The sequence below is a fragment of the Dipodomys merriami genome, unplaced genomic scaffold, assembly GCF_024711535.1.
Source record: "Dipodomys merriami isolate MVZ:Mamm:240054 unplaced genomic scaffold, mDipMer1.0.p SCAF_42, whole genome shotgun sequence".
NCBI classification, from domain to species: Eukaryota; Metazoa; Chordata; class Mammalia; order Rodentia; family Heteromyidae; genus Dipodomys; species Dipodomys merriami.
This window is the reverse complement of record NW_027205826.1, coordinates 3,702,125-3,720,384: the sequence shown is the minus strand read 5'-3', so window position 1 is coordinate 3,720,384 and position 18,260 is coordinate 3,702,125. Positions and strand designations below refer to the sequence as shown.

The following is an 18,260-nucleotide window of genomic DNA, read 5'->3' as shown; positions in this document are numbered from 1 at the left end:
ATTGTTTATTAAACCCTCTTTTCCTTATGAGACTATCATGATAGGTGGGAAATTTTTAATTTTTAAAATTTATTTATTTATTTATTTTTGCTTACTTAGAAAAAGAAGAGTTGGCTGGGAGTCTGTGGCTCACACCTGTAATCCTAGCTACTCAGGAGACTGAGATCTGAGGATTGAGGTCCAAAGCCAGCCCGGGTAGGGAAGTCTGTGACTTTTTTTTTTTTGGGGGGGGGGGTCTGGTTGTGGGCCTGAACTCTGGGCCTGGGCACTGTCCCTCAGCTCTTCAGCTCAAGGCTAGCGCTCTACCACTTGAGCCACAGTGCCACTTCTGGCTTTTTTTTCTGCTTATGTGGCGCTAAGGAATTGAACTCAGGTTCTCATGCATGCAAGGCAAGTGCTCTACCACTGAGCCACCTTCCCAGCCCGTCGGTGAGATTCTTATTTCCAATAAACCACTAGAAAACCAGAAGTGGTGCTGTGGGTCAAGTAGTAGAGCAATTGCCTTGAGCTGAAGAGTTCAGGGACAGTGCCCAGGCCCAGAGTTCAAGCCCCATGACCGACCAAAAACAAAGAAAAAGAAGAGTTGGACTTAAAATAAAATGTTTTATAATTAGGCACTGGTGGCTCACACCTATAATCCTAGCTACTCAGGAGGCTGAGATCTGGGGATTATGGTTCAAAGCCAGCCAGGGCAGGAAAGTCTGTGAGACTCTTATCTCCAATGAACTACCATAAAGCCAGAAGTAGAACTGTGGCTCAAGTGCCAGAAATTTTTTTTTTTTTTTTTTACAATCTTTACTGTTCTTCAAGTTCAAAACTGGAGAGTATGGAAATGGTGGCTGAGGAGAGAAGCAGTAGCTCAGAATAAGGGTCCAGGCACAGTGAGAGGCCAGATAAAAGGCTCTCGGCCGCTGGGTGCTGTTTGACGCCAGCATTTATTTCAACCAAAACCAGTTTGGAAGTAATCTTAGAGTTGAAAAGTGTATTCTATTTTCTACATGGGAGAGTTAAGAAAGCCTTCTTCTTTTTTTTTTTTTTTTTGGTCCGTTGTAGGCTTGAACTCAGGGCCTTGGCTCTGTCCCCAGAGCTGCTTTTGCTCAAAGCTAAGGGCTCTACTGTTTGGGCTACAGCACCACTTCTGGCTTTTTCTGAGTGGTTTCTTGGAAATAAGAGTCTCAGGGAAGGTGGCTCAGTGGTAGAGCGCTTGCCTTGAGCTGAAGAGCTGAGGGACAGCGCCCAGGCCCAGAGAAATAAGAGTCTCAGGGACTTTTTCTGCTCGGGCTGGCTTCAGCCTTGATCCTCACAGCTCAGTCTTTTGAGTAGGATTACTGGTGTGAGCCACCAGCTCTTGGCTAAGAAAGCTTTCTTGATTTTGGAAAACTCTTGCTGCTTTCTCCTGATCTTCCTTTGATGATTTTTGCTCATTTGGGTGGAAACTGTAAAAAAAAAATTGTACGCAAATCTCTGCACATATCTTTAATTTCCCTTTTACTCTTTCATTTGAAGGCCAGCAGCCCCACTGCTGAACTCCAACAGTGAGAAGGTGCCAGAGCCCAATATGGAAGCCAACAGCCATTATGGTAAAGCTCTAGTTTCCTGGAGTTACAGAACTGAGTGGGCGGGGCTAAAGGTAGAGTGACAGCTTGGCTTCCAGTTCCAGGACTTATCTAATCAGCCATTAGAGAGTGAGCTAATAAAACAAAACAAAAACTTATAAAAAGCAAAGCAGAACATTTTGTCCTGTTTTCACCACCTTCCTTTGGAATGAAAAATAGTCAATGATTCTAAAACCTTGACTGAACACCACCCCAAAGTAATCATTCTGATTTGGCAAGGCAGAGACCAGATGTCAAATTAGATCATTTGCATAAAACATCTTCTCAGATGCAATTATTACACACATAAGACAGTTTTACTTTGCCACAGAGGGAAATAGTGGAGCATGCCACTAATCCCAACTATGTGGGAAACATAGTGAGTCAGATTACAGTCCATATTTGGACAAAAAGCATGAGACCCTACCTGGAAAATAAAAGCAAAATGGGGAAGGGGAGCTGAGGGTGTAGATCAAATGGTAGAGTGACTTCCTAGTAAGCACAAGGCCCTGAGTTCAAACCCCAGTACTAAAATAAAGATGGATAGGTAGATGATAGATAGATGATAGATAGATGATAGATAGATAGATAGATAGATAGACCTAGAATTGCCATTGTCACTTATCCTATTTATTATTTTTCAGTCAGGGTATGACAAAGTTGGAAACGATGCAGTGAAACCACTAAATGAAAACAAAAGTAATTATTCACATTTTTATTAGCAAATTTTACATAAAAACAAAGCTGTATCTACTGACTGTTGCCAGTCCTTCCCTTGTTCATACCTTTGATCCTAACTACTCAAGAGGCTGAGATCTGAGGGCTGAACTTCAAAGACAGCGTAGGCAGGAAAATCTGTGAGACTCTTATCTTTTCCAATTAACTACCAAAAAACCAGAAGTGGAGATGTGGTTCAAGTAGTAGAACACCAGCCTTGAGTGTAAAAACTAAGGAAAGCCCCTCTGCACAGTATTTTCACAATAAAAAACTTATTTAAAAAATAAAATATGTCAGAGGTAGGCCGTTGATCACGAGGAAGAAAAGAACCAGATGAACTGGTGAGAAAAGGGACTTGTGAGGAATTGGCATTGAATAAAATTCACTCCAAACATTCTTGAACTTGAAGATGGCAAATGTTTCTTCTATTCTAGCAAAATGCACTGTTTTAAGTGTTGCTTATATTCCTTGAAATGTTTTTTTTTTTTGGTTGGTCGTGAGACTTGAACTCTGGGCCTGGGCGCTGTCCCTCAGCTCTTCAGCTCAAGGCGAGCACTCTACCACTTGAGCCACAGCCCCACTTCCAGTTTTTCTGGTGGTTAATTGGAGATAAGAATCTCATGGACTTTCCTTCCCGAGCTGGCTTTGAACTGCGATCTTCAGATCTCAGCCTCCTGAGTAGCTAGGATGACAGGTGTGAGCCGCCAGTGCCTGGCTTTTCTGGCATTTTTAGCGATGGCTGAGCAGGCCTTCACTGCTCACCGTGGGCTGTCTTCTGTATCTACTGACTGTTACCAGTCCTTTCATTGTTCAAGATCAGACCTTAGGCTCCACCCACATCCGGGTAGCAGTCCGTCAGAGAGGGGACCAATATCCCCAAGGCCCTGACTGCCATCCAAGCCAGTTCAGTGCTTATCTTGCCTACCATAACCTGAAGTTTCACATCCACTTAGGATGAAATTAAGCCTGTGTACCCCTCAATATTTAGGGTACCTGAACAGAAATTCCAATCGAAATCCCTCATGTACCCCCATGTCCGTCCATTTCTCGCCCCCCGCCAAAGCGATGCTGTCTTAATGCAGCCTGCTGTGGTTCCTTCACAGACCCTCTGAGCGTGGACGTGGAGTACACTGAAGTGGAAGTTTCCTCCGTGGAGCCCCGCCAAGGTAAGCGCCCCTCACCTGCGCTCAGTGACAAGGGCTCTAGGAAGAGGGGTTGGTCAGCAGACCTAAGGCATATGATGCACCATGGTGATAATCGTGAATTAGGATACTATTGATGTGGGGTACCCCGCATTAAGTGTTCACTAAGTGCCATGACTCGGAGATGAGAGATTCATTTCTGTGAATGAAAGCAGCCTTGGGCTGGGACTGTGGCTTAGTGGTAGAGCATGCCTAGCAGGCATGAAGCCCTAGGTTCGATTCCTCAGTACCACATAAACAGAAAAAGCTGGAAGTGGTGCTGTGGCTTAAGTGGTAGAGTATTAGCCTTAAGCACAAAGCGGCTCAGGGACAATGCCCAGGCCCTGAGTTCAAGCCCCAGGATTGGCAAAAAGAAAGAAAGGAAAGGAAAGGAGAGAGGAGGAAAGAAGAGAAGAGGGTCCTGTTCTGGGTGTTCTGGCTTTCTTCCAGTGTCTGGAAAACAGTGTTAGGACACAAGGCCATGTATCAATCAAATGCACATTGGAAGGTATGGAGGGACATTTGGGGACAGACAGTCCCTCTCAGAGTGAATGGATGGGTGCCTGGGCTTTTGTGTTTGCGTGTGTTGGTTTTCTCAAGGACGGGGAGTCCCGATCTCTGCATCAGGACTAGGAAACTGAGGCAGAGTGGGCGTGTTCCATAGCCCATACTAAAACATCCATCTCAGCTGCTTTTTGGTTTGTGTGTTTGGCAACACGAGGCATTGAACTCAGGGCTTTGAGCTTGCTAGATTGGTGTTGTACTACTTGAACCATTCTCCTAGCCCTTTTTTGCTTTAGTTATTTTCCATCTAGGTCTCACTTTTTTTTTTTTTTTTGGCTCATGACCAGCAATCTTCCTACCTATGCTTCCTGCATAGCTGGGATTATAGGTACAAACCACCATACCCAGCCCATCAAAGCTGCTTTGGGTACCTAAAAATACAAAATGCAGCTCCTAACCCTTCTTCTCCTTAGCTCACTCAGGCTCCTGCGAACTCAAAGACAAAAAAACAAAACAAAACAAAACACATACAAAAAAAAGCAAACACCCAGAGCCACCCAGCCCTACTGGAAAGTTCGGGACTGCTGCCATCCAGCTCCCTCTCCACCAAGGCTGAGGCCAGGCTGTGTTCTCGGCCAGACAGGTCTGGGAAGTTTTCCAGGCTGGGCCCAGAGTCAGGAATCACATGGTGATAGTGACCTGAAGCCACCTCTCTCTTTTTTCTTTGTCATTGGTGGAGCTTGATGACAGGCGTAAGCCACCAGTGCCCAGCCTGATGCCACCTCCTGCTCCATGATCTTGGAAGAACTTGTGCTCTTCCTGCCAAGGCTGCCCCGTATGGTCCCTAGGTCGTGTACTGACGGCTGGGTCTCTCTCCTGTGGTCGCCAGTCAGAAACAGCCTCCAGGGGTAGACCCTGAGCTATCTGAAGAGCGTCCCACTTCTAAGTACCTGCTGGACCTGGGTGGGGCAGGGAACAGGCAGGCTTGAAGTTTTATGGGAAAGTGAATCCCTTATTGACATAATGAATAATGAATACCATGGACGTGCAGCCTCAAGAGCTGGAAAAGCAAGGCAACTGAGGGTCGATAGCACCTGGTGATTTAAGCCCTGGGAAAAGAACAGATTGGAGTTCAATGACCTTTTTGGGTGGTTTAAGGAAGTCTCATTGAGAGGGAGCATGCAAGCTGGAGCCTGGTGCTACAAAGAAGGCGCCTCCCCTCCCCCCCCCCGCCCCAACATGAGAGAGCGAGAGAGCTGGGGGGACTCCAGGGAATAGGAAGGGCAGGTATGAGATGTGTGAGATGGTTCCTATCTTGGCTCATTTTAAATCTGGCTAGATGGGGTGGCACATGCCTGTAATCTCAGCACATGGGAGACAGAGGCCTCACAAGTGAGGCCAGCCTGGGCTAGAGTGGAAAATCTGAAAGGAGGCTTGTGTGTCTGCAGAGTCAGGGTAGAAAGGACATGGATGGAGCTGGGGGAGGAGCAGGCTTGGGGCTCAAGCATACAGGGTTTTTTTCCATCCTCTAAATAGATCAGGGATGGGCTGGGAAGGTGGCTCAGTGGTAGAGCGCTTGCCTTGCATGCATGAAGCACTGGGTTCCATTCCTCAGTACCACATACACAGAAAAAGCCAGAGGTGGTGCTGTGGCTCAAGTGGTAGAATGCTAGCCTTGGGCAAAAGAAGCTCAAGGCCCTGAGGCAAAAGAAGCTCAAGGCCCTGAGTTCAAGCCCCAAGACTAGATCAGGGAGTTTTTGGAAACATTAGGCAGACAGGGGCAGACTCCAAGTCCTTTTAAGAAAGAAAAGGATCAAAGGAGGAAAGAATGGAAGCAGAGAGACTATTTGAGAGCTGGCAAGAGATGGATAATAATGTAGTTTGCAGACAAATCAATGAGAATTGAATGATCAACACAGGGCACAGCAGAAGTTCCACATGTTTCTTGCTGGAATAAGCACATGGTGGCCATGTCTGAGGTTGGGAGACATGAGCTAGTGGTGAGAGCTGATTCCATCAGGTTGAATGTGAGATGCCCAAGAATGAGACAGCACAGGGGGCTGGTGCCCAGGGGCTGTGATCCATGGGACGATAGTAGGCTCCCCACCAGCCCTGCTTAGTCCAGCCTAAGCATGGCACATCCTTCCATCCCTGAGCAACCTGGGCATGGCTCCAGAGGTAGCAACTTTCCTCTTCCTAATGGAAGAATGCCAGGTTTGGAGGGAAAGAGCAAGGGTCACAAGAGGGCAGAACAATAAGAAGCAGGAGTGAAATCCGGCGCCAGCGGCTCACGCCTGTAATCCCAGCTACTGAGGAGGCTGAGATCTGAGGCTCACAATTCGAAGCCAGCTCAGGTAGAAAAGTCGGTGAGACTCTTCTCTCCAATTAGCCACCCAGAAAATTGGAAATGGAGGTGTGGCTCCAAATGGTAGAGCGACAACCTTGAGTGAACAAACTTAAGGGCTAGCACTCAGTCCCTGAGTTCAAGACCTAGCAGAAAAAAATCCTGCTGTCTCCTTCATTCCACACCCCACTGTTCTGATGGCAGAGGACCAGGAGATGAACGTTCACAGTCTGTACCTGGGCTCTGGCACCAGGCCGAGGACCCCACAGGGAGGGCCGGGCCCTGCGCATGCTCCGCTGTTGACCGAACCAAGTGACACTAACGCAGCCTGGGAAGCTTTGGGTTTAAGGAAGCCGAAGAAGGAAGCACTTGTGCTCTCGGAAAATACCTTCTAGAAACCTTGAGTTTTCTCATCCAGTGAGTTAGGGCAGGCCTTCCCACATGTGGGGAGCGAGGTGTTACTAGAGGAAGAAAGGGCTTTGTGGGTTCAAGGCTAGCAATGAGTAAACTTGACCTGGACTTGGCCAAGCCAGTTCCCTGTGGTCAAGGCCATATCTGTGGAGGACGGGATGGGCAGGAACTCCTTACGCCCTGTCCAGATCTAACCCTGGCTGGCCACTGGCCAAAGCGGACCACTGGGGGTTGGAGGAGGGGCAGGAAGGAACTGCCTGTTTGCTCCAAGACTGATTGATTGCTGGGAAAACCCCATGACGTGGACGCCATGTCTTTCTCTAGTAACTCAGAGAAAAACAGAAGCCAAAATAAAGCCACATGCGGAAATGGCGCTGACAGCAGGAACAAACAGCTGCGGGTCTGGATTAGTCATTAGCAGACAGATGCCATGGGGGAGAGGGGGAGGGGGGACCAGCTCCATCCCCTCCCCCTCGCTGAGCTGGGCAGAGCCAGGGAGCTGCTGCAGAAAACCAGGGGCACCTTCAACCTAGAAGCAGAAACTACCCCTTACCGTCCAGCTGAGAAGAGTTTACAGGGTGACAGAGAAGGGGAGTGGCTAATCGGGTCCATTAGGAGCATCCCCAAGGCAACCAGAGGGGTCTCCTGACCCCCCCCTCATGTGTCTGGGGGCAGTAGAGTTCACGAGGTGTTCAGGTCCCCCAGGCTTGGCCATCCTCCTCATTTTATTCACCTCCTTCTTCCCCAGCTCCACTGAGAAGCTGGGGCAGAGGACGAGCTGGCAGTGCTGTCGCTCCCTCCAATCCCCTCCGCTCTGCACGCAGCAGCATCCAATAGGATCCATCCCAGCATTGGTGCTCATTTGCATGCTGTGCACCTGCTGGTCCCTCAGCCCGCAGCCCCTGAAAGCTAGGACCAGATCCCACCACTTTCTCTTCTTCCACTATGCAGGCTACACCACAGGTTGGATGGGTGACTAGCCAGGCCTGACATTGACCCGAGGGTCCCCTGGGGGTACAGAGGATCTCGCAGCAGCCTGGGGAATCCATAGGCTCCCTTTCACGTCCCACAGCTGGGACATGCAGAGCTACGCAGGCCTCTGTGCTGTCTCTCTTAAATCCTGGCAGTGGAGGATCAAGTACTGTGGCCAGTCCACTGAGCTCCCAGTCTTGGCCTGAGGAGTTACTGTAATTCTTTCAGCAAGACCTCCTTGCCCCAAATGCTTCAAGTTCCTCCTTGGTATGAGCTGCCTCCTCCCCTCTCCCCCCACCCCCTCCTGCTTTCCCCTGACACACAGATCCTGACCAAAAAAAGCCACCAGCATTTAGTGACTAATAAATGACTGAGATTTTAGCGCTAAAACCTATCTTCAAAGAGCCCAACTTCCTCTAGCTGTAATTTATTTTGTTTTGTTTTATTGTGCTGGTACTGGGGGTTAAACTCTGGACCTCTCTCTCTCTCTCTCTCTCTCTCTCTCTCTCTCTCTCTCTCTCTCTCTCTCTCTTGCTCAAGGCAGTTGCTCTACCTCTTTTTTTTCTTTTTCTTTCTTTCTTTCTTTTTTTTTTTTTTGCTGGTCATGGGGCCTGAACTCTGGGCCTGGGCACTCTTCAGCTCAAGGCTAGCGCTCTACCACTTGAGCCACAGTGCCACTTCCGGCTTTTTTCTGCTTATGCGGTACTTAGGAATCGAACCTAGGGCCTCATGCATGCAAGGCAAGCGCTCTATCACTAAGCCACCTTCCCAGTCCCAGTGCTCTACCTCTTGAACCATACCCCTCCTTCTGGCTTTTTGCTGACTAATTGGAGATCATGGACTTTTCTGCCCAAGCTGGCTTTGAACTACCATCCTCAGATCTCAGCCTCCTGAGTAGCTAGGATTATACACGTGAGCCTCTAGTGCCTGGGAGAAACTTCAAGAGAAAGGCTGACACAGCGTCACCTTCCTGAATAGCAGGGGTGTGAGCCAGAGACTACCCGAAGGATGTGGGTAGTGCCTTCCACTGTCACATTAAACTGTGACTGGTGCCCGAGGAAGCTGCTCAGAGGCGGGAATGGCAAGGGAAGGCAAGACCTCATCTTCGCCCCAGGCTCTGGGTCCAGCTGGGAACACAGTGTTCCAAACAAACAGAGAGAATGTGTTGTAGGTAAAAGTTTCCCAAAGGCTGCTGGGCACCGGAGGTTCACGCCTATAATCCTAGCTATTCAGGAGACTGAGAGATCTGAGCAGCATGGTTCAAAGCCAGCCCACGGAGAAAAGTCCGTGAAACTCTTATCCAATAAACCACTCAGAAAACTGGAATTGGCACTGTGATTCAAGTGGTCGAGCACTTGCCTTGAGCTGAAGAGCTGAGGGACAGCACCCAGGCGCAGAGTGGAAGCCTTACAACTGACCCCCCCCCAAAAAAAGTCTCCTAAATGCTGTGAGCCCCCAGGACTGTGCTCAGAGGACAGGAAAGGGGTGAGTGAGGATGTGTAGGGTCTGAACACATGACTACAAGAGTGAAGCGTGTCCAGGGCCTTGGATGAATGGGGCAGAGAGAAGAGACAGTGTCCCCGTGGGATAGGCAGAGTCAGAGCGGGGGATCCCCGGGTTGTGCTGAGGAGTGGTGATCTCAGGATACTTAGAGGCTGTGGCCCTGCCCATCCATCGGACACGAGGAGAGAAATGCCCAGTGGTGCTGGCTATGACATCAAGGAGCATCAGACCCTGCCAGGGGCCCCTTTCCCACCTAGCAGAGGAGGGTGCGTCCCTCACCTGTCAGCTTCCGTCACAGGGAGCTTCCCCAGTCCCTTCTGCAGATGAGAGGAGACAGGAAGTGACCAGGCTGCCTCCTGTTTCCTCGGGGTTTGTGAGTGCGCATGCGTGCACAAGTGAGTGTAAATGGTGTGTGTGTGTGTATGTGTATAAGCTACACAAGGTGCACACAGCAGTGTATGCACACACATCCTGGGCATGTTACCTTAAGGTGAAATAAACAGGGAGGTATGGGCTGTTCTTTGTGCCCAAGCCCTTAAGTGGCCTTCAGCAGGTGTAATCCCTGCCCTGGGTCCGTCGTCTTGTCTGCTGTCCTGAAAGGGTTCAGCTCTCAGGATTGTAATCCCAGCAGACCACGAGCCTTCCTGGGAGAGATCTTCCACACATCAACATCTGGGCTGCCCGCATCTCCCCCTAGTGTAATCAGAATCCACAGTGAGCCCTGGGGTTAGCGCTAAACACAGGCCCAGCCAGCCCCACCTGCATGTGGTCCCAGTCCCACGCCCCCCCCCAACCCCCCCCCCCCCCCCCCCCGCGCTGCTCCTGACGGGCCTGTGATGCCAGGCTCCCGCCCACATGTGGGGATCCAATTCTGGATCTAGGCTCTCTGATGTTTGGGTGACCACAGCCCAGCCTGTTGGGAGGGGCCTGGCTGAGCAGCTAACACAGAATCTACGGATGGGGTCACTGGGCTGGGAGCTACAGGCCAGAACAGAGCCCCTCCATTGGTTTCTGGGGCCCAGGGCTGCCCCCACAGTGGCCTGAGGACCTCTTACTTCCAGTGTGTGAGCAATCTGTTAGGAAGAGACCTTTTTCTTTCTTTCTTCTTTATTTGGTTGGTCCTAGGCTTGAACTCAGGGCCTGGGCACTGTCCCTGAGCTTTATAGCTCAAGGCAAGCACTCTACCACTTGAGCCACAGCACCACTTCCGATTTTCTGGTGGTTCATTGGAGACAAGAGTTTCATGGACTTTCCTGCCTGGGCTGGCTTTGAGCTATGATCCTTAGCTCTCAGCCTCCTGAGTAGCTAGGGTGACAGGTAGGAGCCACGGGCTCCCAGCTCGGGCTGAGATCTTTTGAAGTGGGGGAATGGCAAGTCTCCAGCAGCAAACAGGGGGTGCTGTTGTTGAAGTGGGAGGTGGGTGCAGCGGTGGGTGGCCTTGGCACAGAGGCAGCTTCTGATCTATGCCTGGTCCTTTTTCCAGCTCTTGGAAGGAAGGGCACTGAGACAGTGTACAGTGAGATCCGGAAAGTCGACCCTAGTGAGTGAGGGGCCCCTGTCTCTCCAGCTGGGGGGGTGGCGGGGACCCCCAGAATCCACTTGCATCCCATGGTTCTCAAGAGTTGGAAAGGCACAGATTTTTTGGCACTGTCCCACTGAATTTCTGATTCCATAGGTTGAAGGATTTACAGATCTAAGAACTTCCCGCACATTGGCAGTACACTTGGCCTGGCCAGTGCACGTGGAGGAAACACATTTTTTTTTTTTTGATGGGGCAGAGGGTGGGGGGGAGGGGAAGGGGGGGAGTTGGTCATGAGGCTTGAACTCTGGGCCTGGGCGCTGTCCCTCAGCTTTTCAGCTCAAGGTAAGGGCTCTACCACTTGAGCCACAGCGCCACTTCCGGTTTTCTGGTTGGCTGGGAAGGTGGCTCAGTGGTAGAATGCTTACCTTGCATGCATGAGGCCCTGGGTTCGATTCCTCAGCACCACATAAGCAAAAAGAAAAAAAAAGCCAACTGGACCCCTCCCCCCCAAAAAAAAAAAAGAGTCTCATGGACTTTCCTGCCTGGGCTAGCTTTGAACTGCAATCCTTTGATCTCAGCCTCCTGAATAGCTAGGATGACAGGCCTGAGCCACTGGTGCCCCGCTTCAGGGAACACGTTTTGAGAATTATTCTGTAGATGCTCTACGTACCTTTCTGATGATAACACACAGATTTTGTTCCTTCATGGGAAGAGAAGAAGGGACTTTCTCCCCAGAATTTCTGGAGCCATTGCTCAGGCCAGGAAAAAAGCCAGAAACACTCTGTATGGTATGTGGGGGACCCCCAATAAAACTAAGGGCCCAGTAAGAAGAGTGCTGAGAGATCAGGAAGCAGCTGGATGTGGGGTGGGGCCCTGAGCCGGTGCTTCCGTCTGTAGTCCACGCTGTCTCCTAGCACTGGCCACACACACACACACACACACACACACACACACACACACACACATGCACACACGCACACACGCACACACACACACACACGCACGCACACACACACACAAACATCATCTGAATCATTTTCCTTTTGTGTATGTGTGCTGGTACTGGTGTTTGAACTCAGAGCCTCAAGCTCTTGCTTAGCTATTTTTCTCTCAAAAACTGGTGTTCTACCACTGGAGCCATAGCTCCACTTCTGGCTTTTTGCTAGTTAATTGGAGGTAAGAGTTTCATGGACTTTCCTGCTTGGGCTGGCTTTGAACCGTGATCCTCAGATCTCAGCCTCTTGAGTAGCTAGGATTACAGGCGTGAGCCACCGGTGCCCAGCTCAAAGTGGAGGTTCTTTTCTTTCCTTTTTTTTTTTTTTTCCTTTTTGGTCAGTGGTGGGTCTTGAACTCTGGGCCTGGGCACTGTCTCTGAGCTCTTCAGCTCAAGGCTAGCACTCTACCACTTGAGCCCCAGCACCACTTCTGGCTTTTTCTGTTTATGTGGTGCTAAGGAATCGAACCCAGGGCCTCATGCATGTGAGGCAAGCGCTCTACCACTGAGCCACTTTCCCAGCCATGGAGGTTATTTTCTATGTCTTGGTCCTCCAGACCCATCTACCTGGATATGATGGATCTGCTAGGGTGAATCAGGGAGTTCAGAGACTCCCCAAGCTCCTCTAACCTAGCTGGTCCCCAAAGGTCATTTATTCCTGAGCCTAAATTTCCCACAAATCTAAGTCAAGCCCTGGATGTCAGGGCTCAGCTCCCTCTACTTCTGCTCCATCCTTATTGATCAGAGTTCCCAGCTGGATAGAACCATCCAGCATTGTGCAGCACCCAAAGTAGGAGGTGCAGACCTGGGTTATGTGGTTTGCCCCTACTCCCCATCCCCCCTTGTCCCCTCGGTGTTAGTTTTCTCATTCTTGGGTGTGTGTGTGTGTGTGTGTGTGTGTGTGTGTGTGTGTGTGTGTGTTTTAGTCATGGGCCTGGGTACTGTGTGTGTGTGTGTGTGTGTGTGTGTGTGTTTTAGTCATGGGCCTGGGTACTGTCTATGAACTTTTACATCCAAGGCTAGCACTCTACCACTTTGAGCCACAGCACCACTTCTGGCTTTCCAGTGGTTCATTGGAGATGAGTCTCACAGACTCTCCTGCCTGGGCTGGCTTCAAACGGTGATCCTCAGGTCTCAGCCTCTTGAGTAGTTAGGATGACAGGCATGAGCCACCAGCACCCAGCTTCATTGATTCTTGAAGAAACACCCCTGGAGTGTTTTGTCCCTGAGTGAAGGCCCTCTGTAGTTAGGGTGGTTAGGGCTGGGCAAGTGTGGTCTGTGCCAACGCAAGCACTCAGTGTCTGTCTCTGGATCATAGCCAACGTTGTATGAGTCTGCTACTTGCACATCCTTTCTCCAATCACACGAGTGAGCTAGGACATAGAACATAAAATCCTATGTTAGCAGGGTTTGGAGGGTGGGATCAAAAGTAATGTCTATTTTCCACCTTCTACTTGGTTGTTGCTTTCAATTATATCCTTAAAGACATGGGCTACTATTTTTTTTTTAAGACTGCTTAAAATTTGCTAGGCGTGGTGACTCAGGCTTATCATCTGAAGTTACTTGGGCGATAGAGATTAGGGGAAAAAACAAATCACTGTTCAAGTCGGCCTGGGCAAAAAGTCCCAGCTCAACCAAAGATTACGTCACAGCCAAATAAAGAGCTGGGGAGAGTGACACAATTGGTCTCCCAGCAATGGTAGGAATAGAAATAGGAGGATAGCAGTCCAGGCTGCCCAAGAGCATAAATACAAGACATTCTTAGAAAAATAAAAGGGAGGGACTGGGAAGGTGGCTCAGTGGTAGAGCACTTGCCTTGCATGCATGAGGCCCTGGGTTCGATTCCCCAGCACCACATAAGCAAAAAGGAAAAAAGCCGGAAGTGGCACTGTGGCTCAAGCGGTAGAGCGCTAGCCTTGAGCTGAAGAGCTAAGGGACAGCGCCCAGGCCCAGAGTTCAGGCCCACACTGGACCCCCCCCCAAATAAATAAATAAATAATAAAAGCGAACACCTGCTTAGGGTTTGGCTCAAACAGCAGAGCCTGTTCAACAGGTACAAGCCATGAGTTCAAACCTCCTTGCTGAAAAACAAGACGTAAATAAACTGTTTAAAATGTCAAATGACATGCTAGGGGGTTTCCATGTCTATCCCTGAAGGCTTTAGGACCCCTAGGAACCTGTCCCATGGGTAAAGGATCCACAAGTGCCACGTATTATTGGCTGGGGCTGGCTCTGTGTCATTGTCCCTTTCCTCTTCCCTGCTGGTGCCAAAGCAGCCCTGTGTCATTCACATGGCTAATAGCCACGTTATCTTTTGTTTTGCAGATTTCATGGAAAACAGATATTCAGTAAGTACACATTGCACATTTATTTATTTATTTATTTATGTTTTTGTCGGTCCTGGGGCTTGAACTCTGGGTTTGGGCACTGCCCTTGAGCACTTCAGCTCAAGGTGAATGTTAGACCACTTGAGCCACAACGCCACTTCCGGTTTTCTAATGGTTTATTGGAGATAAGAATGTCATGGACTTGGGACTGGGAAGGTGGCTCAGTGGTAGAGTGCTTGCCTTGTATGTATGAGGCCCTGGGTTCGATTCCTTAGCACCACATAAGCAGAAAAAGCTGGAAGTGGTGTTGTGGATCAAGTGGTAGAGCACTAGCCTTGAGCTGAAGAGCTCAGGGACAGTACCCAGGCCGAGTTCAGGCCCCACAACCACCAAAAAAAAAAAGAATGTCATGGACTTTCCTGCCCGGGCTGGCTTTGAACCTTGATCCTCAGATCTCAGCCTCCTAAGTAGCTAGGGCGACAGGCGTGAGCCACCAGCGCCAGGCTAAGTACATATTTTATATATGTGAATGTTAAAAGTGCTCTCCTGAAAGGTTCCCTGACTCTCAGGGAGAGTCTGCTTTTCACTAATAATCCTCCCTTACTACCTCATACTAATTTAGTCTGTTAAAGACCAGCCCTGAGCACCTCTGGACAGCCGGGACCAGGCCCTCCCAGTATCTGCATCATTATTACATTGATGAAGGACCCTGGAACAGCTCCAGAGGACTGGGAATCTAGGGCACTCATTGCTCTTACAATAAGAAAGACATGGAGTTTCAGAGCATGGTGGTGTGTGCATGCCTGTAATCCCAGCATTCTGGGGGGCTGAGGCAGGAGAGTCAGGAGTTTAAAGCCAATTTGAACTACACAGTACATTCCAGATTAACTTCAGTTTTCTAGCAAGACCTTATCTTCAAACCAAACCAAATTTCACAAAGGAGGAGAAAGGGGATCAGAGGGGGTAAGGGGAGGGAAGGGAGGACGGCTCAGTGGCTCAAGTTCAAGTTGAGCCTCTGACCTATCTGAGCCTCTCAGCTCTTATCTCCTCTCCTACCTGGGCCTTTCTGGGAGCTGACCCAGCATGGTAGGAGTTAACAGGGTAGCTCTGATTTTCAGAAAAGGCAATTGCCTGTGAACTGATTCTCTAAGGTCTGGGAAGAATTTCCAGCAAGACTTCTGCTAGCCCTTCCAGTGGGGCCCGGCTTCCTTTGTTTTTTTCCCAAGTCTGAATTCTTGTGAAACAGCGCTCTTTATGCTTTGGACAGACAGGAAGGTGCGGGCATTCTTTTTAAGGAGGAAAGCTATCCATTTAAGGAGAAGGAGGGAATTACATGGATGTCTTTTGTCCAGTCTATCCCCCTCCCCACTGGGCTTCTGAAGTCAGAGACTGTTGTACTGAAAGGTCAGGGAGCCCAATGTACAGATGGGGAAACTGAGGTCTGGGTTGGTAGGGCCACCCAGAACCAGGCTTTCTGGCCTGTGAGTGCTCTGTCCACCGCAGAAGAAGTGAAGTTGCTGCCAGGCACCAGTGGCTCACGTGCATAATACTCGCTACTCGGGAGGCTGAGATCTGAGGATCCTGGTTCAAAGCCAGCCCAGGCAAGAAAGTCCATGAGACTCTTATTTCCAATGAACCACCAGAAAACTGGAAGTGGCGTTGTGGCTCAAGTGGTAGAGTGCGCACCTTGAGCTGAAGAGCTGAGGGACAGCGCCCGGGCCTGGAGTTCAAGCCCAAAAGAAGTGAAGTTGCTGTCCTAGGAACGGCCTTGAGCGAGTGGAGAGCGAATGTCCCCGTGGACAGCGTGGGGCCCGCGACACAAATGTGCAAATGTGTTCTCCTGCTCCGTGGCATCAGCAGTCCCAGAAGCAGCTTACTTCCTTGGTCTTCCATCCAAAGCCTGGAGCTCCAGGCCAGGCAGAACTTTCCTTTCCTCAGATCCTGGCCCCCGGGCTCCAAAAGTTCTGTTCCCCGGGATGTTCATCAGAACTCATCCAGGCTGATCCTCCCTCTGTCCCCCTAAAGCAGAAAATGATTTGTGCGCGTTCAGGGGGTTCTCTGCTGTGAGGGAAGGACTTTTGAATCCTCACACAAATCAGATTTTTTTCCCCCTAGAAGAAGCAGGTAAGGGTTTGCCTAATCATCAGCCACCCGAGTCAAGAGAAGACTAATTGAATTTTGCCCAGCAGGGAAGTGGGAGGGGATTTCCTTCCTGAAATCAAACCTGGCCATCGGTCTCCTCTTGTTTAACAGCCGTGGCTTCTGAAAACATATTGGAGGAAATATCTTAACAATGAGACAGCCACTTAGCCAACTCTAATTTCGTATTGTTTGACTTGCTTCAATGGCACCCTCTGACTTCATTTTTCCTCTGCCATTTTTGCCTTGTTTATAAGTTGTGCTTGTGGCCAGCACAGACAGATAACGTGATAGAGAACACCCTGAACTTAACTGAGAAGGGTCTCAAGCTCTTGGAGAAAAACCTGTCTTGGGAGGGAGGGGAGGACATAGAGAAAGGGAGGGGAGGAGAGGAGGAGAAGAAGAGTCAGTGGCCAGTTACAGCTCTTCTACTTCTTCCATTGCAGCCACTACAATAGGACCCGCTCAGGAGGGGGTTCAGCAGATGGGGAGTGGGTTCCACATCTTTGGGGGGAAGCCCTGCTTTTCCCAAGCCTAGGCTTGCCCATATATAAATGGAGGTGGTGACGGTGAAGGAGTTCCTGATGGTAAAGGAGCTGATGATGGCGGTGTTGAAGGGGGGGGGTGATGGTAGTGATAATGCTGGTGATGTTGTGGTAGTGTGATGATGATGGAGGGGGTGATGATGGTGGTGAGGGTGATTGTGGTGATGAGGATGATGATGGTGATGATGGTGGTGGTGTTAATGAGGGTGATGATGGTAGTAGTGATGGTGGTACAGGTGGTAATGATGTGTGATGGTGGTAGTGATGATGATGATGATGGTGGTGATGATAATAGTGATGATGATGATGATGGTGGTGGTGGTGATGGTGGTGATGATTGTGGTAGTGATGGTGGTGGTGGTGGTGATTGTGGTGGTGATGATGATCACATCAACAATAACAATTACCTACTAGGATTTTAAGGGTTAAATGCAAAACTTAGCTACTCAGGAGGCTGAGATCTGAGGATCATGGTTCATAGCCAGCCCAGGCAGAGAAGTCCATGAGATTCTTTTTTTTGGTCCAATTGTGGGGCCTAAACTCTGGGCCTGGAAACTGCCCCTCAGCCATTCAGCTCAAGGCTAGCGCTCTACCACTTGAGCCACAGCACCACTTCCGCCTTTTTTCTTTTTTCTTATATGGTGCTGAGGAATTGAACCCAGGGCCTCGGGCATGCAAGGCAAGCACTCTACCACTGAGCCACCTTCCCAGCCCTCCATGAGATTCTTATCTCCAATTATCCATCAGAAAACCAGAAGTGGAGCTGTGGCTCAAGTGATAGAGCTCTCGCCTTGAGCTGAAGAGCTCAGGGACAGCACCCAAGCTTAGAGTTCAAGCCCCATGACTAGGGAAAAAAATTAAAAGAAGACCTCTATTCCCTCATCTGTACACTGGGTGGACAAAACCCCCTCATCTAGTTGTATAACACTTAAATAAAAACACCTGGCACAGTCCTGGTTTATTGGAAATGCTCGCATGAGGAACTTTCTAGCCACAGGAACTAGTGATCCCCAGAGGCTGTTGGAATCCAAAAGGCCTTGGAAAGGGTCTGTATCACGTTCTGACCAAATGCAGGGCGATGCCATGGCTGAACTTGGCTGGCTGACAGTTGGGCTCTGATTCCAGATCAGCAAGCTCAGCCCTCCACTGTGAGCGTGTTCACCTTTACCTTGAAATCCCTGAGGCCCTGTGCACAGCAGCCTAGCCCTTCCTGGCTGTGGCAGCGCCGGGCCCTGTAGCAATGCCTGAGTCCTGTCTGCCCCCAGGAAGAGCGGGCAGGTCTGGGAGGGCTGTGGTCTGCAGGCTGCAGAAGGCTTCACTCCCTCTGGGAGGAGAGTGAGGAAATGGTGGGGACGGAGCTGCCAGCCCTGCCAGGCCTCTGGAGCTCGGGGCCCACACAGCTTTCCTAGTCTGCTTGCCCAGGTCTCTCCTGGCAAGAGAGGAGCCAGCGCCTTGGTGTTCTGCTGGTGGTCTCTCTGCTCTGCATCCTGTATCAAAAGGCTCAGG

The 18,260-nt window shown here is 49.9% G+C and overlaps 1 protein-coding gene across 2 annotated transcripts in view; it reads left to right on the top strand.

The window, feature by feature from the left end:
- The window catches only part of Pecam1 (platelet and endothelial cell adhesion molecule 1), a 44,594-nt gene that overhangs the window by 21,814 nt on the left and 4,520 nt on the right, over positions 1-18,260 (top strand). The window contains exons 11-14 of one of the 2 annotated variants that reach the window (XM_069993087.1): positions 1,507-1,580; positions 3,416-3,478; positions 10,711-10,767; positions 14,069-14,091. In XM_069993087.1, the coding sequence (XP_069849188.1) occupies positions 1,507-1,580; positions 3,416-3,478; positions 10,711-10,767; positions 14,069-14,091 (217 nt within the window). The remainder of the gene's footprint in view (positions 1-1,506; positions 1,581-3,415; positions 3,479-10,710; positions 10,768-14,068; positions 14,092-18,260) is intronic. The other variant, XM_069993086.1, reaches the window with a different exon arrangement.